At 42.0% G+C, this 20,573-nt stretch overlaps 1 protein-coding gene across 1 annotated transcript; it reads left to right on the top strand.

The window, feature by feature from the left end:
- Positions 1–289: 289 nt before the first annotated feature.
- On the top strand, positions 290–20,246 carry cckbrb (cholecystokinin B receptor b; the record flags this gene model as incomplete). The annotated part of the gene is made up of 5 exons (XM_084544116.1): positions 290–469; positions 10,246–10,500; positions 13,069–13,330; positions 15,403–15,530; positions 19,705–20,246. Exons 1-5 carry the CDS (start codon positions 307–309, stop codon positions 20,244–20,246), a joined length of 1,350 nt encoding a protein of 449 aa, XP_084400242.1. The 5' UTR covers positions 290–306.
- Positions 20,247–20,573: the final 327 nt, after the last annotated feature.

The following is a 20,573-nucleotide window of genomic DNA, read 5'->3' as shown; positions in this document are numbered from 1 at the left end:
CAAAGGCGCAGCAGCGCGTCGCGCTCCTTCTCTCCTCTGGTGCGCACCAATCCTTGATTAACGCGTATTGCCAACTAGGACATATCTACAGTAACCTAAAGTCGGGGAAATAAATGAAATAAAGTGCTTTTTCTTCGTTTTGTAACCCAGGAAGCGATAACATGTTCACCAACTGTGATGGACTATGGATGCAGAGCGCAGTTATTTTTCCACTTTAGAGAAGAAAATTGACAGGAGATTGACTTGAACTTTTTTTTTTTTTTTTTTCCCCTCCAACATTACACGATATTACCTTACAGGAAAAGCATGGATGCCTATTTGCAAAATGAGACAGCTATGAACCCCGAGTGCGTCGAAGCGCACGCTGATGCGCTTCAGAATGGAACCGGTAACTGGAGCTTGGAGACATCAAACGTCAACTGTGGAAACGCGTCCACATTCCTCATACCTCAGCGCATGAGGCGGAGAGGTGAGCCGACACAGAGATAACTCAACACATCCTTGTCATTAAAGCTGCAACCGTGGCGTGGTTTCAGCTGGTGTATTTTGTAAATAATTGTTTGAGAAAGCAATCATTGACGGTGATCCCGTGCTTTTTATGGTGAAGCACTGCAAATGAGCTGTATAGTGTGTCTCACCTCCTTTAAAATGCCCAGATTTGATTTCAAATTGTGGATTTATTGAGATATTTGGATGAGATGACTGCAAAATTAGGAGAGAATCAAAAGCTGAGCTGAAAGCCAACATTTTAGCTATTAATCTAATGGCTTGGCATCAGGGAAAGAGACTGACTAAACATTAAATCTACAATCTATTCAGTTTCTGTGACAGTGGCTTTAGTAAACTAGGACTATGTTATGATATGCTGAGGTACCAGACAAAGCTGAGTTTGTTTGGCCCTATTTCTTGATTTATTTCAAGAGAAAACCAATGAAGCTGCAGTGAAATACAGACACATCAGAGCAAATGTGTATAATCCTGGCCAGACAGGGGATTTATTCATAAAAAAAAAAAAAAAAAAAAGGTTGTATCTGGGCTGGTCCCCACGGCCACGCTGCTCCATTCTGCTGTCTGTGCATTTTCAAAGCATTTCCAAGCACTTTAACCAGATTGGCGCTCTGAGGACGGACCCTGCTGCAAGTGCAGATTTGGAAAGGCCAAATTCATGATTTCCGGTGATATTTATAGAACTGACTTGACTCAACTTGAACTCATGAAAGAGGGAGAACTTCACGTGCGTCATCGCCCGCGCTCCCCTTTTAATTCCCTCCATCTCCACCTGCTACGTTATCAATCAACACTTGCTGTTTTCTCCCACCTTCATCTCTTAGCAGCCGTTAATCAGTTTCTCCACGTGTTGATGAGATGTGTGCTCTGCATGTGCCTCAGCGTTCGTAAAAAAAAAAAGACCCGGCACGAGGCCCTTATTTTGCTATTACCTGTTGACTTGTAAATATTATAAATGAGGGATATGAGCCTTTGTAATGCTTACACTTTGTTCTAAGTGACTTCACTCCTCCTTAGTCATTCCCCGTCATTACCTTGTACACCTGCCGCTGATAAGTAATTTCAAGCACTCAAGCATGAGTACGATGATTACACTGAGTTAAGTCAGTACGCTGCAATTAACAAAGGAGCCATCTGACATGTGCGGATCGCAAACAAGGTGCCTCACGTCTGGTGATGAGAGCTGCAGCAGCAGTTGACTTGAGCGCTCCATCCATTTTTAATGCAGCAAGAAAAGTAACACACTTCCCAGTCAGGCCTTTTCTTTTTTTATTATTATCATTTCTCTCATCCTCCAACTGGACTCCATCTAAGATTGTCATCTAAAATGAAATAATTAGGATGTCTGACCTTGTACAGCTGCTGTCACCATCATTATTCACTCCCATCACTTCCGAAATTGATTACTTCTTCTCCCACCACCTTCGCTCTCTCCCCCCCCTGTCTCCTCCCTCTGTCCATCATCACACCGTTTCTGTGTTCATGGTGCGGCTTGAGCTGTGTCGCAGTCCGCATATTGGAATTTAACAAACTGTATGAGACGTCACTCCATCCTTTAACATACAAGAATTCTGCCTTTGTGTGAGAGCAGTGGAGAATGCGAGATAAAGCATTGGCAGATAAAGAATATAGAACAATAAGTTGAAAAACTGTACACTAAACTATACTGCATGATTTTATGGAAGCGCCAGACAGTGTCACCGCAGTACCTTGTTAATGGTTCAAAACGCACAGTGTGTTTCTGATACCTCTGTGAAACATCTCAGTAATTTCACCATGGATACTGGCATCCACCCCTGACACAGCTACCAAGTGGGAGCGGACACATCCCAATGCAGATGAGGAGGCAGAGCCGTGCTCCCAGCTCCGGAAAGGGAACGTATCGCTCAACCACAAACACCTCTCCAAATGTCTTCACGCTGGATGCAGCTCAGGTGTTTGGTGCCTCACGTTTGGAGCGCAGCCCTGCACGGTCTCTAAGGGCTTCGTGGCACGTGGTTTGACACTATACTGTAGATAGACTTCAGTTATGGTTGGCTTTAAAGGAAGAAAGCTTGTTGAGTTCTCTAATAAAATCTCATCCAGGACACCGGCTGAATGTGATGTCGTTTGTCATAGGTGGTTATTACTTTCGGAGAGGATGATGACGAGCAACGGAAGAAGGTTATCTGTCACTGCCAGGATCTGTTTTCACAACACATTTTGCTCACGGCAAAACGCATCTATTAGACCCTCCACGTCTTGCAATTGTGCATTATTTCACCATCTCCACCCCTTCCGTTCTTCTCGCCCCACCTTTTTGAGAGGCGAGGCGTTTGTGCCTGCGCCGCGGACCAAACAACAAACATGTTTTGTATTCCGGCCGCCGTGACCGAGGCCCCTGCGGATCGCGCGTTGTAGTCTGTCAGTCAACAGAAAGTGGTTTCGCTCATTGCCTCCATCAGTCGTTCCGGGGTGCAGTTGGCTCAGCGAGAAGGCTTAGATGACATTTACCGTGCGGGATTAGCAACTAGGTGTGACATTTACCAATACCTAGGTTTTAGGGGAGCAGAGCCGGCTTTCCTCTGATGGGTGCAGTGAAACGACGGCGAAACGGGATGGAAAGCGAAACACTGCATATGTATTAGAGTGTGGAGAGAGTGGTGGCTGGGTGGGGTGGGGGGTGGGGGGGTTAATTCATAGTCAATATAATGTCTTGGAATATCTACTGAAACAGATGAAATCTTAAATATTCATGGATGGAATAGGAACGTCATTACTAATTCATTATTCAGAATTTAACTGCATAGCCTTCACCACTGCAGGTCGCGTTTCACTTGTCATGCCATTGTTTGTTTGGGTTCCGTTCAATCCGCCTTTCACCAACACTTAAAGGACGCAAGTTCATCCCAAAAACAATGCATAGGCTCATACAAAAGCAATCTTTACTCCAAGTGCGTGGAAGTGTGTTCATCTGCAGAGACTCTGCCTGTTGCTTTTATTATTCTTGTGATTGTTCTTATTAATATTATCATTCATATCATATTTTTTTGCTGCGTTCTCAATGTTTCTAGGCTGTAATCTTTGGGCTGTGGGTGTGCAGCGTGCAGGCTGTAAGGGCGGGACTCCATTGAAGTGCAGTGTGCAGGATACATCGTTGTCTCTCTGCCTATGTAGTGGATGTACAAAGACCTCTGGGTTATTATGGGGGGAAAAAGTCCCGCATGTGTATATGTACATGCTCTTTGTGTGTGTGTGTGCATACAACTGCTCACTCAGCAACTTTGCACATGCATGAGCCCTCTGTTAACAGCCATAATAACAACTAATATATAATTCACCGCTTTGGTGCCTTGCATTTGTTCTAAATTGTAACATTTGTCATAATTACGCACACAAGGGTGTCTAACTCGTCAGGCACTGGATGTAATTTAACCAAACTGAGACACATTACCGAGACATGACTCTAATAAATGGACTCATATAAAGTAAAGCAGCTCACTCCAGCCTATTTTAGATACGTGCAAGCAGAAAACAAAACCAGAAGTTGCAGCAGAGCGGAGTTTTTCCCTCAGACATAGAGCATGTGTATGTGACTCTTTAAACTGAAAACAGTACTTCAGATAACTGGTGTATTACTCTAATACCTCTTCAGAGACTTAGAAAATATCCAGTAAGGATCAGCGACTTCAGGATGAGTTAATAATTTGAATATTTAAAACGAATAGTCCCACAGAAGCTTATAAAAGGCTTATGTTTCTTCCATCATCATCTAGTTAAATTACTCTTCCATGTCATGTGGTGAAATAGTTCCTGATTTAGCTTCACAACACTGAGTTTTAAACCTTCTTATCTTGTGTGAAATATCGCTTGGTGTGCCTGCAACTCTTGTCTCGTAGCTCTCTAGACAAGAGATTAGTCTGGCACATGTGGCGATGCATTAGTAAAAGCAAGTGATCAATAATACATTTCACAGACATTTATGGACAGTTCATTACCTAATGATTCGTAAATATAATATATCTCTGTCTGGTTGTCAGGTGAAGATTCTCACAGTTTTTGAGTACCAAATTGTGAAGTGTTTACGTCTGTCTGTATAATATTTGGTGCGTTCAGAGGTAGCGTGTGGGGGATTCATCACAGCTGAATCTATAACTTGCTTCCTGATGCGTCCAGGATAGATAGAGCTGTGAGAATTAATCAAGACAGTGCGCGGTAAGACACTGAAGTGCCTCTTTGAGAGCCGATGCTTAGAGAAACTGCAGAGTATAGTGATAATTATCTGTGTTCATTACTACAAGTGACCGCTTTCACATTGCATCTAATTATTATGTTTTTTTTCCCATTAGTAATCTAAAATACTTAATAACAGCAGCCCTTAACTTTGTCTGAATATGACATTTGTAAATTTTATTCATTATCTTTCCCTTTGCTTTAATGTGTATTTCATTCAGACATTTTTTTTTTCTTTTTCTAGTTTTCCAATTAGTTTGTGCCATTTCTTTTTTTCTGAAGCCGCCGCTGATTATTATTCAGTGGCTATTAAAATTTCGTGGCGTTTGGAAATGGGTTTGTTGCAGCAATGAAACATACGCTTTGACTCTGCAGCTCCTTTCCATTCAACGGCTTCATTTACAGTATATTTTTGAATTCATTATGATCAGAGATTCTAAGCTAAGTGTTTGCATGGACGCTATAACAATAAAATCAGATATGCATTCACATACCGTATTTGACATGTGCAAAGTGGTGCTTCAGCACTGAATCTGACAGAAATATAATAGAAGAAGATTTTTTTCCCTGATTTACTGTCAGCTTATAATTGAAACACTCACTGTTTTGCTGCTGCCGTGTTTCTGTACCTCACAGAGACTCATCACATCGCCTGATGGTTATCACACATGGCACAAACATGCCTCAGAAAGAAATTATATATTTCAAGCAGAAAGAAACGAGTGGTTTGCGCGGTTATTTGGTGCTAATATTTTCCTACTGAACAGGTTATGAAATGATTTCACCACCCATTTCAGTTCAGTTGAAAATTGCTTCTGATTGGGCGTATCAGTTCAGCCTGAAGTGGTTAGGTTAAACGCTTTTATTCTGATTACTAGTGCAATACTTGTGTCCGTGTGAACTGTTTGCAGTTTGACTCTTTTTTTTCTTCATAGCTTGCCTGCAGGAAAGTGATAAGTGGAAAAGTTCAACAGCGACTAGCAGATAAGCTGGTGAACATGGAGCATTTAGTGGCTAGATATTTCTCAAGTAGAGTAAAAAACGAATGAGGCCATGAATGAAAATCCTGATCCATGATAACGATGCTCTATAATTGTTTTTGAAATCTAGATCGCTCTGTAAATCCATGAAAGTGTAACTGCAGACCTGCCACGACTCTGTCCAGATGAAAAGGTTCGGGTGAACCCTGGGCAATAAGCCAATAATATTTATTCCAGGACTTAAACTGTCCTTCCGAACACCGTACTTTCATCCGAGGCTGTGAAACTGACGGCCACAGCGCTAGAGAGCTCTCGCTCTATATAGCCGAGTTATTAGTCCCACCTGCACATTGGTCAATGAGTGCAGCATTGGTGAGCAAGGTGAACAATACGAATGCCTCCACTCTACACTGATGAGAAGCCGCTATTGGAAATGCTGGCCTGAAGGAACTGGCCAATGTGCTGAGGGAGTTATCAGCAAGCACACAGGCAAGCTAATTGGCTTCGATTGGGCAGAAGCCAGTGTAACATATTTCATTAGGCGAGAGAGAGGGAGAGACGGTAATGAAGGAGTGTTGCTTCCTCTCTCTGTCGCTCTCTCGCCTTGGTGCCAATCATTACGCCCGTAAACGGGCACGTGTGCTCACAAAACCCCAACTGAAATATAGCGGAGAAACCTGATGTTCTGTCAGCAGCTCACCCACCATGCTGAAGCTTGCTGCCTTTATTTGCATAGATGTTTGTGAGACAGATGGTGAAGCCACATGTCGTCAGATGTGTGTGCATGTGTGATGTTGAGAGAGACAGACAGCAAAAGACTTACTGACTTGTACTGACCCAGCCGAGCCTGAATCCATCGCTGAGACCACAAGCGATACAAACACCTTTCAGAGGGAAGGTGACTGCATGCAGGCAAGCACACTGAATCAATTTGGTGACATATCCTCTTACTTTTATTTCCAAGCTACACAAATGCACTCTGAGAAACCGAACAAGTTGTTTAATGCGCCTCTTTAACTACTAACACTTGTGCTGCAGTGTTCAGATTGCAGGGCTTGATCTGAGCATTAATGCTGCCTTCTGATAAGCAGGCACATAAGTGGAGCTCGGATTATGTAGCCCAGCCAGCTGTGCACAATACACTGTACAGTAAATCGATATGTGTTAGGTTGAGGATTACTTTAAGAAGATGTGGCGCCTGAACCAAGGGGAGGAATTTTTAATTCCATTTGTGATGTCGGTTTTTAATGATCCTTGAGGATTGATAAGCTAGAAAACATAAATCAGTGACGGCGTATTCATCCTGATTCAAGCAACAAATATAACCTTTCAACAGCCTGTGCTTTTTTGTCCATGCATTTTTTTTTTCCCCCATTGAGAAACTCATTTTTTTCTTTTATTGAGATTGGAAAGAAGGGAATTGGACGGAGAAGAAAAGAAAAGAGGGCAATCTGCAAAGAGATTCTTGAAATGGAAAAAGGATAAAGATCATGAGATTTCTGCATGCTGAAAATAGCCCCACTGAAAAGGGACTGCAGTGATCGAAAAGAAAAGAGACGAAATAAGTTCGAGATAACAATGAATGCAGTTGCTAGTTTCTCAACACGTATTTGCGGATTTTAATTAATGTAGTTTAGAGCCATTGAGGAACTGTTGGTTTAATCGTATATTTCCAGGGATTATGGCTTGACCGTGTTGAGTCGCACACGCCTGGGGCTTATGTGTGTGATGTGGTTTGTGTCCTGCAGATGTGGCACACATGGGCACCTTTAATCCTTACGGCACAGACACAGCAGGTAACCTGTTAAATGAGTGTTGTGTCTAAGCAGGTGGGTGAGCCGAAGATAAGAGAAAGAGCAGATAGCGTGGTCTTTACAGGATATGATCCAGTGGAGCTGCTAATGGCTGAGAGCACGGCAAGGCTTTGGGTTGCAGTATTTTGCAGTATCTTTGTATTAAGGCCTACATTTTGGAAAATATTGACATCTTAATTTGTGGAACTGAAAAGGGCTTGCATGAATGAATGTATTTAACTGCCCTTTTCTCCTGCTTTGAAAGCATTTATTTTGAGTCTGTGCATCCTGTCCAGATGTTCTCCAGATAAAGAGGAAGAGATTTGTTGCCATTTGTTGTGCAGCTGCCACAGTCGATAGTGAATTAGCGAAGGCTTTTAAACAGTTCCACATTAGGAATGCTAAAACCCTGGTGGTGATGGTGTAATGTATGTAGTTGAGGAAATCCTAATGGCAACATCTGTAGCTGTGGTTCCATCAGGTGGTCATGACAACCAACATGAAAACCCCTTCCTTTGTATTTTATTTTGGCGACGGGACAAAGATAACCAGTTAAGACGATCTAAAATCATAAAATCATTTTTATTTGTCCAAAATTTATACTTAAAGAATGAATTTCAAGCAAACTGACAAATGGACTAATTCTTGCGTTAATGCATGTGTGAAGTTCATCTAGATACTTCCTGTTGAAGTACTGTTAATAAGAACCATTTAGCGTTCAGTTATGAACATTATGTGTCTGTCAGTAATGTTATCTAATGTTTTGTAAGAGGAAGATTCATGGGCTGAATGAAACAATAATCCACTGGGAATTAGACGAGAAGAGACAGCAGTACTTTATGTCTATCTTTATGAGGACCTGTTTGAGCTTTGGAGTGAGGACGTTCAGACTGGCCGTCATTACCGGACACAAAATATTGGCTTCCGGATCAAGGTTATTTAAGTACTTAGTTGCGATGGTTAATGGCAAGGGGAGGGATTATGTGGACGGATATTATGTTATTTAGATTGTGGGCACATGGGTATGCTTGAACTGTCCCATTGTAGGGATACTCTTCTATTATGGGGACAAACAGCTACTCTCAATAATGTACTCTCAATCAGAAAATTCTATGTTGACAACAGGATAAGGGTTAGTTAGTACTGATTATGGTTGGTGTAAGGATAACTCTACCAGATATGAATGCAAGTCAATGTTATGTCACCTGGAATAAAGGAAGCCTGACTGCGTGTGTGTATCGGGAACAATTTTTCATGGAAAACTTATGTTGTTGGGTCATTTTGACATTGTGGGGTCCTCTTTGAGGGTTAAAACTTGTTAAGACTTGGTTTAAGGGTAAAGATTACAACTCATGGTTAGAGTTAGGGTTGGAGTCACTTAGTTGAGATGGTTGGGGTATGGTAAAGGTCTAGGGTATGCATTGTGTTAGTGGAAGGTTTTCACACTTGTAACTGCAGTTACAAGGGCTAAAATTAAGTTCCTCAGTTGGGCGGTTGGGCTCGGCCTTAGAGATGCAGTGAGGGGCTCGGGTATCCGGAGGGAGCACAGAGTAGAGCTGCTACACCTTTGCCTTGAAAGAGGCCAGTTGAGGTGGTTCGGGCATCTGGTGAGGATACCTCTTGGGCGCCTCCACTTGGAGGTTCATAGGTGGGAGGAGACCCAGAATTCGCAGGAGAGTTATATATCCTGTCTGGCCTGGGAATACCTCAGGAAGAGCTGGAATGTGTGGTCAGGGAGAAGGACGTCTGGAGTTCCTTGCTTAGACTGTTGCCACCTCAAACCGACCACGGATGGACGAATGGATGAATGGATGGAATATTTGTTTTAAGGCTTAGTATTCCTTTTATGGTATTACCATTGATCTGGATGGAAATTGCGGGGCGGCACAGTGGCGAGGTGGTTAGCACTGATGCCTCACAGCGAGAAGGTCACCAGTTTGAATCCATGGGCCAGCTGGGCCTTTCTGTTTGCATGTTCTCCCTGTGTCTGCGTGGGTTCTCTCCAGGTACTCGGGCTTCCTCCCACCGTCCAAAGACATGCTCATTAGGTTAATTGGTGATTCTAAATTGGCCATAGGTGTGAGTGTGAGTGTGAATGGTTGTCTGTCTCTGTGTTAGCCCTGCGATGGACTGGCGACCTGTCCAGGGTGTACCCCCGCCTCTCGCCCGATGACAGCTGGGATAGGCTCCAGCAGACCCCCGCGACTCTTAACAGGACTAAGCGGGTACAGAAGATGAATGAATGAATGAATGGAAATTGCCACCTCTCAAGCTCTGTCCACATTTAAGGAACCAAAGTCAAGGACGGTGTTTCCTTGTGGTAAATGTGTAGGGAACTCATATGTCAGTCAACTGCATTAATTGGTTGTTGCCTTTAGCTAAGATTGGATCAATTTGCTTCCCGCCCACTTGTTGTTACCACAGCCATTTTCACTCATCGCTACAACAATTTCACTAACATGCCACAGTATCTTTTTGCCAAATCAGTGCTAGTTTCATCGTGTGTATGCCCCTAGGACACTGTCACTTTTGGAGAACATCACAGTTGATGGTGACCATATTTAATCAAGGTGCAACAGTGCAATCACAAGCCTTGACCAGGTTTAGACCGATCACCAGTTCAAGGGCATATACTGTACAGCTTGTTCACACACTAACATACTATGAGGCTGCTATGATGGCTGCAGATAATAAAGTTCGATAAAATAGCAGGGTCATTCTGATCGAATAACTGCTGTCTCTTTCTGCTCCAGAAGATGGCCACACACTGCTGCTGATCCTGCTCTATTCGCTCATCTTCTTCTTGAGTGTGTTCGGCAACCTGCTGATCATTGTGGTGCTCACGGTCAACAAGCGCATGCGCACCGTGACCAACAGCTTCCTGCTGTCGCTCGCCTTCAGTGACCTGATGATGGCCATCTTCTGCATGCCCTTCAACCTCATCCCCAGCATCCTCAAGGACTTCATCTTTGGAGCTGCCATGTGCAAGATAGTGTCCTACCTCATGGGTGAGAGAAGGCCGGATGAGGGAAAGGGGGGTATTAATGCTTTCTTTACATATGAACCATCAAACCTGTGTCCAAAATCACTTACTTGTTAACCTTTCACTGAAGTTTCACTCAAAAGTTTGCACAGTTGCAAGCACCAAAGTGACATTTTGAATACATATGCATTAATGTTTTCACTTTCCATTCAATTTCAACAGGAGATTACTCTCTTATAGATATGACTGATATTCATCTACAGCCTTGAAGTGTCGTTGGGTCAAACCAAACTGATTTCTGAGGTTGATCTCCTAAATATTGTTGGTCAGCTAAGCTCACTGAGGAGAACAAATGCAACAGTTTCCAAATAACCTCGTAATATTAAGGTGTATCTGTGGTAAAATCTGATATGAAATGCTTTGATATAGCACAGCCAAATATCTTCTATACAATGTGAGCAATAATCTTTTTCCTGTAACCTTTACTTCATAGCAGGAGGATTTTTAGTATTTCCTACAAAATGCCTTGAATCTGATCTGACTGAATTTTATACAGCCGTGGCTCAAAGCTTTTGTGATGAGCACTTGCAGATGGGAGGTCAGTCGCTTTTTGATGGAGGTTAGAAGCACATGGGCCGAGGGGAATTTCAGTCATGATAATGTGTGGAAAGACATGTTTGGAATAATTTTCAGAGAAAGAGGTTAAAGTTCAAGATTGTGGTGATTATGCAAGAAGAAAAAACCTCACTAAAGCTCCTTCAAACTTTAAAGAATGTGGCCTTTTCATGTCATTTATGTTTTCCATGACTGAGGACAACAGAAGACTATAAATATCCTAGATATCTTATGGCTTGTCATCTCATGGTTGCAAGAATGCGTCATATTTAGTAAAAAGAAAAAAACAAAACATTATCATTAAAATATTTAATCCAGTAATGAGACTATTCTTCTGCTGAGATACTTGCAAGCAGGCAAAATGCCATTTTCTGTGCTAATGAATTTTATCTCTGTTTTTGTGAACGCTTCCGTATAAACCATAGAAACTGCAACACTGAACTTTTCTTCTACATAAATTTGCCAACAGCTGGGAAAGAGAAAGTGTTCCAAAAATGATTGTAACCTTCTCTTTTTGTTATCTTTTCAGTCTGATGTGGCATAAATTGAAACAGTCACATTTCAGGCTGACAATTGGGCTAATCACATATTGCCTTGAGAAATAATTCACTTGCATTCAGTCGAAAACAAATAGAGGACAACTCAATGGGACTTTCTTGCCCTTTATTTTACTACGACAAAAAAAACAAAAAAAAAAAACAGATGCAGCGCCTGTATTGTTTTATTGTATTTCCTTATATCTTTATTTTACTTAACCTCAATATGAACTGTAAGGGCCACTGAAACAAATAGCAATCAGGAAGTTCACAAGTTCTCTGACCTTCCATCCATCATGTTACAAAAGGGATAGATTACAGCTGAACAGCCTAAAATCCAAAGACCATTTTAATTATCTATCCCAATTGTGGGGGGTTTAATGGTGCAGAATGTGTTTGTGCCTCTAGTGTACAAGTGACATGGTGGTAATTTCCGTTCAAGCAGTTCACATCAAGGTTCATCAGTCTGCGTAATGAGTTTTATTCCTTTCGCATATGGAAGAAATGACTCATCGTCAACCCAGGTAGTTCTGTTCTTTTTGACAAAATGCTCCGATGACCTAAAACTCAAACTGGTCCTCATAAAGATAGTTGTACAAGTACACAGACAGAAGATTAAACTATCCTTTATAGAAGAATAGGATAATTTATTAAAAATAAACTCAGATCCTTGGAAACAAAAAGTCACTTAAGTTAGCAATCCTGAAATAAATCAAAAAGATAAACATTACATATATAAAATGGAAAATAAAATAAACCAGAACACGAAGACTGCCCTCACTGTGAAAGGAAAGCCATCCGAGAATTGAGGAGAAAAGGTGGATTAAGTAAAGCACAGCACAGAGCCTTTGAATAGAGGAAAGCCATCATCAGGATGCACTGAGGAAAAGTGGACAAACCCCAGGGAGAGACCTCTGGCTGATTATTCTTTGCTTCATTGGGGCCTGTGCTAAACCTTCCTTCAGAGGTATAGACAACATAGCGCACCCCTGGGTAATGACACACACTCGCTCTCTCTCTGACCACATACACACACATACACACACATACACACTGTTTGTATTCTCACTGACAACATGGGTAAGAGAGGTAAAGAGTAATTTCCCGTCTTGCCCTGTCAGTAGGGAGGTGGCAGATCACATCAGTAGCTCAGGCCAACATGATTTCCTCTACCACAAGATTTAGATAACCATCCCCACCTCCTCATCTCGCGCTATATTCATTTGCAAGCACGTCTCCACAGAGAACCGGGCTTTGTTATGACTGCAGATATTACTTGCACAACATCAAACTTGTTTTTGTTATATTTTTTTATTACGGGTCCAGACTCTATTCTGAGCACAGAGTGGTAATAACTTTCCATTCATGAAAGAGAGAGAATAGAAAGTAGCATGTGTTTTTTTACTCACTTTTCAAACAAACTGTTTTGTTTTTTTCTGCAGGCATATCAGTGAGCATCTCCACATTTAGCCTGGTTGCCATAGCAATTGAGCGCTACAGCGCCATCTGTAACCCCCTGAAGTCTCGGGTGTGGCAGACCCGTTCCCACGCTTATCGGGTGATTGCTGCCACATGGGTGCTGGCCTTCACCATCATGATCCCCTATCCGATCGTCAGTCACCTGGAGTCTTTTCAGCGTCATGACAACACCACAGCACACATGTGTCGCCACAAGTGGCCCCTGGAAACTGCAGAACAGACCTGGTAAGTTCTTTCTGCAACTGTGGTAAAAAAAAAAATAGAATAGCGGCCCCTCTGGCCACAAATTGTCATCACAGCATGATGGTCTATGAGTGCAAGTATGCAAGAACTGTCAGTTACATAGGATATGTCTAATGCTTGATAAAATTTGCGAGCTTGATTGATCATAACCTACAGGCCATACCCAGAGGCTTTGTAAAATAAATGAACTCAGCCCCTGTGATGACACACTGGTTTGTGGACTTGTGTTTTAAAGCACTGACTGAAACCATTTTGGTTTTTCGGGTGCCAGCAGTGACCATATTTGTGTGAGAGGGTGAATCTGGAGAACTAGAGGAACTGTTCTGAAACATAAGCAGTTTTGGGATTTTGTCTGTTAAAATTGCTCTTACGGCATTTGCAAGCACGTCTCCACAAAGAGCGTGGCGTTTTATGACATGCCACAATTTAGGTGGGATTTTAGTAACTTTCATTGAATAATGTACTAACATTGTAACACAAGTTGCCACGTTGTTACAGAAAGACACTTAGACATAAAGTGGCTGACTGAGATTCTACCATTTTTGAGTATGCATTAAGAGCAAATATATCTGAGGTCTGCGCTGTAGTCTGACATGTAAGAAGTGATTGATTTACTACAAGGGAAGGCTAATGGTGCATTAACCTACACCATTAGTGGGTATTGTATACAGTGAATGTTATTTTAATACATAAATGGCTGGACTGTGGATCTGTGAAAATTGTATGTTTAACTCAGTTCTAAACAACCATGACATCCCACTTAAAGTCAAGGACAAAATCCAGTCACTGTAAATATTTCAGTTACATGTTAAATTCATTCCACGTCCAGTAAATGATTACTAATTTTAAAGGTCCTGTGTGTGTAGAGTTTAGTGCCATCTAGTGGTTAGATTTCAGACTGCAGACAACTGAATACCCCTTGATTCAAGCTCCCTTTCCAAGCTTGAAGGAGAACGTATGCTGTCTCTAGAGCTAGTGTTTGTCCATTCTGGGCTGCGGAAGAAACATGATGACATAACATGACTGACATGGAAACACAGTGGGAGTTTATCAACATGTGTTATTGTCTGTTCTTATAGATGTCCTAATTCGCTGCCCAAGTACTATTCCAATTCTCCCTCCAAAATCCAAGCAAAGCATTTGCTGCTTGACACATCATTAAAAGATTAAAAAAGCCCAAATCAATAATTGAACAAATAGAGATTAGTGAACACAACCAAACTAGAGCCTATTTGTAGAACGACTTATCCACTTACCTTCTCATGAAGCAGGTGTTTCCTGCTGTGACAGATAATTCAGTTCGGTTTAAGCATGCTTTCTCAAAAGTAGGGGGTTCTTAATGGGAAACATGATAAAACAGTTTTGCAGCATTGCAACTTTACACAGAATTAGATATTGGTATCATTTGTAACATTTCCAGAGTAATGGAGCCCACAACAACTAATGAAAAGGAACTTTTTGCCCTTTTTTTGCCATTAGGCAATGCATCATTTTGACTTTCCCGGCACTTGCCGTCTGGACAATGTGCTGTTCCATTTCACATAAACTTTAGATGAACCGTGTCTAAGGTGTCCCACTGTGTGTGTGTGTGTGTGTGTGTGTGTGTGTATGTGTGTATGTGTGTGAGTACTTTTCACAAGACAAGCCACACTGAAACATCTCATTCACTTCCATGTTTGGACCTGGAGCCTGTTTTCAGCAGTCCTCATTCTATGTGTCTACGCGTGAGTGTTTTTGTGGAAACATTAGGACAGATGAAGAGAACAGACGGGCTTTCTGTATGTTTTTTGTTTTGGACATGGAACAGGCCTCGGGGTAATTTCAGTCTGCCCCACGTGTGTGTGTGTGTGTGTGTGTTTGTGCAGAGATGATTATTTTGTATGTTATGTGTGAGTATTTTAGCAGTTGTGCTCAAAATGCTCTGCTTTGTTCTGTGACTCAAAAGTGACTCTGATATGTTACACATGAAATATAGAGTATAAGTGCCTGGATACAGTCATCCTTTATTCACTAACAGTAGGATTGTCACACCTTTTTTTTTTTTTTTTTTATAGGTATGTTCTGCTTCTGCTCGTACTGTTCGTGATTCCAGGGGTGGTGATGATCGTGGCCTATGGACTGATCTCCAGAGAGCTTTATCGAGGCATCCAGTTTGAGATGGGTCATAAAAAAGACTCTGCTGGTGAGCCCATTTATACTACATTTGGAAAACACAAAGAAAATGATAGGATAAAGATTTAACCAATGTCCTAGTAGGCAATGTGGTCAATGAAAATACGCTTAGTGAAAAAATTAATGCTAGTAACTACAGGAAAAACTATTGCTATCATTGTGATCTTTGACAGATGTTCTGGCTTGATCTTTTATTACCCGTCATTTTGATTTTTAGTGATGAGGCATAGTATATAACATGGTATGTATAAAAAATTTAATCAGCTCTGTCACGATTATACTTCATATACAAAACAAGCTCACGGATACAACTTCAGTTTCTGCACAGTCGTAGCCTGGCGTAGCCACTGAATTCTTCTCAGGATATGAGTCTTGTAGCACGTTGTTTGAATTTCATTATGGGGCATTTTGCAACTGGTACAGAGAGGAAAAATGCCCAATTGATTTAATTAGTGTGGAAAATCTTTGCTGGGACACAATCAGTTCCCAACAGAGTGATTCCAGACCAACTTTCCACCGCATAACATTTGTGAGCAGCTTCCAGGCTGTCATTGTTGTGGATATTCGGACAAACGGACTCGCGTTCACTTTTCTACAGATTTTGCAGAACTTCTACGAACTCCTGCTCTCAATCCATCTGGTGCCCCTGCCTCTAGCTGATACATTTTTAACCTTGTTTGTCAGTGCCCTCACAGTCGTTGGGCTTCTTGAAGAAAACACAGTGCTGCAGAGACATTATGCCACAGCTGAAGTGATACAGCATATGGCACGAAAAAAATTAAAAAAGGCAAATGCTAGAAAACAAGAATAGACAAGAGCCTATAAAGACTAAGCCACCGACTATACAGGAGCGCGTTTATAGGTAATCATTGAGGATAGTGATTGTATATCATGTAGTAAACTACTAGGACAGTTCGATTCAAACACACTTTTAAAAATTTATGTCCAGCATGGTTTAATTGGTCTCTCTACACAGGTTTAGACTTGCATGACATATGAGTCTGATAACGCACCATTTGGGTTTCATTATGGGACGTGTTTCAACCAAAACAGAGAAGAAAACAACAACTCTGCATGCAATTAGATAGTCCCACAACCAGAGCAACATGCTATGTGACGTATGCTTCTCGACATACGCCTTTATCACTGTTAACTGTTCATCCACTGTCAATATCTTTTACAATAGATGCTATAGTAGAATCTAAACATCTGGCTTCTATGACCTTGGCTTCCAGGCTACTTTTATACACTGAACAATAGAGGATCTTCTGTGATATATGGTTTTAACTCTACAAGAAATCAAGCCACTGGCAGTAAAACTCAAAATGTGCCTGATAACACCTTTAATTTCAGCAGGAAAAACAACAACACAGCGCCAGTATTGACATTCCCCGACTCCTTCACTACGGTAGTATATTGACGTGTTATGACTGTAAGTAAATCTGTCAGATCAAGCAGTTCCCTCTAGTTGACTTTAATCGTGTTTTGATTGCGTTCTCATTTCAGTGTTAGGAATCCGTGTCTTTCAGTAAATGCCACCACGCTCCAGTGTTGGCATTTTAGTGTTTTTCACATTGTCCCTAGCCTGGAAGAACAGCATTTTAATCGCAACTATTTCATTAGCGCAACAATCACAGTAATGTGGGCAGGTTAAGTGAAATGTAACCTTTTGCGGGCGTAAAAGAGTGTGTCTGGGTAGATCGCAGAGTCGAGTGTGCTCGGCTGGTGCTCCATTAGAGGACGGTATTAGCTGGCATCTGTGGGCCTGGGTACAACCATCTGTTTGGTTTTAGAATGAAAGGACTTGTCAATTAATGAATAAATAAATAAATAAATAATAGTTTGAGAGCCGGAGAACATGAGATAGCAAAGCAAACAGGAAATTAGGTGGAAGTAAGGGTGAAAGAAACTGTAATAAACTTACTGTTTAATTTAATAACGCAGAGGTTTAGTTTCTCTTCTACAGTACAAAATACTCTTGGGGTATGTCCTGTAGGAGGGAGAGAGATTATTAAACAATATCAAAAATTTGTAACATTCCCTGATGGACGATTACTGTGGGCCGCAAGTACTGCCACTGTCACTTTTCTGACCATCACGAAGAGCAGCTACTCTTTAAACGACTGCAATTCAATCAAAATAAACATTGAAGATGGGTTCATGTGTCATCTCAGAGACGTATAAGATTCTCAGAAATCAATCAACCAGCTGCAGGATAAAATACGATTCTCCAGGTCAATTTATTTTCAATTCAGTGATGGAGAAGTACTCCACTAGACGTGAATTTTTTTTTTTACCATGATTCAGTATGACTGATACTAGCCACAATGCAGATTCCTTAGTCTAGTTTTCCCAATTTTAGGTGCAATATAATCAGTAGTTTAAGAAGAGGTTTTCTGAATGAATGAATGAACAAATGAATGATCTTAATGAACTCTTTGCAGGAGGAGGTTGGGGTGGATGGTGGCCACATAAAACATGACTGTCACGCCAGTCTAGACACGCGAGTCTAGACTTAAAAGGAAATTACTGTTTTTTACAACCTGAACCTTATTTCTGGCATAAAATACTATCGTTTACTCATCCATATAACTTCGGTGTCATTTGGAGTTGTTCGGACAATATTTAGATCCAGCGGAGCGCCGTGTATATCCATATAGTGGGAGTGACTGGAGCACCGAAATGTAGCCTCTAAATAACGCATTATCTGCCGCAAAACTCGTTCATTTCACCAATATTTTGTTATGATACGCTACTGCTATTCCCCGTTGAGTCCTGAGTTACCTGTTATCTATTCGCAGACGTGCAGCGGTTTGTTGTTCTTTGGCCAGCTGTTCCTCTCTCTGCCTCCGCATCCTCCTTTCAACGAGCTCCTCATCCGTATACTCTGGCTCAAAACAGTAATGACGTCCATCATAAACAAATTAGGTTAAAGTCGAATCAGAAAAATATTCAGCCATGTTGCAAAAAAGTAGCAGTAGCAAATTACAGGTAAACAAGCCAGGCGTCACGGGAGCGCACGGTGCTCAGCGATGACATCATCCAGGTCAGAGATTGGTAGGTCAAACTACAGACCCCGGATGATGATAACAGGTAACTCTGGACTCAACGGGGAATAGCACTAGCGTATTATAACAAAATATTGGTGAAATGAAAGAGTTTTGCGGCAGATAATGCGTTATTTAGAGACTGAGTTTCGGTGCCCCAGTCACTCCCACTATATGGATATACGCAGCGCTTCACTGGATCTAAATATCGTCTGAACTGACTCCAAATGACACCAAAGTTTTATGGGTGAGTAAACAATGGTATTTTATGCCAGAAATAAGGTCCAGGTTGTTAAAAACGGTAATTCCCCCTTAAGATAGATACGTTTCCGCGTCAGATCCTCCACCCAGAAATGTAACTACAGGTCGCAATGCATCCTACACACCACCTACTCAGATGTCTTCTCTCTTTTTTTCTCTTTCTGTGATTTCAGTGAAAGTAACTTGTTGAACATTTATTAACTCCAACTTCAACATGAGTCACATCAGTGACACATCAGCACACATGCTCACAATGGCGTAGACCACTCGCATAGGCTCTGCTTAGTCCCACTGTGGCAGTATAAACTTTAGACACTGATCCGCACACTCCTTCAGTATCTTTCACTGTCTGTGTCTTCGTGTTCAATTCGATTCAAATCACTTCATTTGTCCCCAAGGGGCAATTTAAAAGGGCATAAGTAAATATAGTTTTTTTTTTTTTTTTTTTTTTCCAGTTTTAAAGTGGGTCTATAAGTGGATCAGTGTTTATTGTGCATTTAGGAGCTGGATCGCCCTGGGGATGAAGGTCATCTTCCTTCTCTGTGTCTTGCAGCCTGGACAGCGAAGCCACTCAAAGTCACGAAACAGAATATGGGAGGGGTCCTGTAGAATCCCGTGTGCCGATTTCACTGTCTGCTGTTCACATAAGGCAATAAGAGATCCAATGGGTTGCTCAGTGATTTTTGAACAGACTTTAACTGTGTTCAGCAGCAGGCGGTTTCTGTTCTGCAGCGAAATTAAGTGAGACCAGCAGTTTGGAACATCTGGCACTGTGAGATGAAGTCAGAACATCAGGAGTCTTTATTTTATTTCAGTATTTCTTACGTTTAATTCATGCATGCATATTCTCTCTTTCACCATGCTCTCCTAATGCAGATGTGAAGAACGGCCTGACCTCCACTGTGTCTAGCGGCAGCGATGACGGCGACGGTTGTTACGTCAATGTAGTCCAGCGGCCGCACTCGATGGAGATGTCCACCATGGCCGCGTCGGGCAGGGCGATGAAGGCGGAAAGACCACGCAGCAACACTTCGGAGGCCAAGCTCGAGGCCAAGAAGCGAGTCATCCGCATGCTGGTGGTCATTGTTGTGATGTTCTTTCTCTGCTGGATGCCACTATACTGTGCCAACACCTGGCGGGCTTTCGATAACATCTCTGCCAATTACACCCTCTCAGGCGTACCCATCGCTTTCATCCATTTGCTGTGCTATACCTCTGCTTGCGTCAACCCGATTATCTACTGCTTCATGAACACACGTTTCCGCAAAGCTCTGTCGGTCACTTTCTCGTGCTGCGCCGCGCCTTGCCACCGCCGCCGACGCCGCGGGCTCAGGGACAACGAGGAGGATGTTATGGCAACCGGGGCGTCCATGTCCAAGTTCAGTTACACTACAGTCAGCACCATGGGAGCCTGCTGAGGGAGAGGGATTGCAGACACAATCCGGGAAAGACAGTTACTACGGCAACACAGCACCCCACATCGTTTGTTTTTAGGCCGACGCTGTGATCATAGGAACAGTAATGGGGAGTGGAAGTACAGGCCATGTAATGTAGCAGTAGCAAAGCCTCACCCATGTTCTGTAGAGTTTATCTGAAACCCAGTTTTACAGTGTAAATACCTCCACAGCTTTACTTAAAAAGCACAAAAAAAACAGTTATCTCTTGTCATAGTTGACCAAGACACACTGTTTGCTTAGATGTATATGGCAAGATGTGTGTGTGTTTGTGTGGGGGTGCAGAGGATG

Source organism: Chelon labrosus (genome assembly GCF_963514085.1).
Source record: "Chelon labrosus genome assembly, chromosome: 5".
Classification (NCBI taxonomy): Eukaryota; Metazoa; Chordata; class Actinopteri; order Mugiliformes; family Mugilidae; genus Chelon; species Chelon labrosus.
The sequence above is the reverse complement of the archived record's forward strand: the minus strand, read 5'-3'. Positions and strand labels throughout refer to the sequence as shown.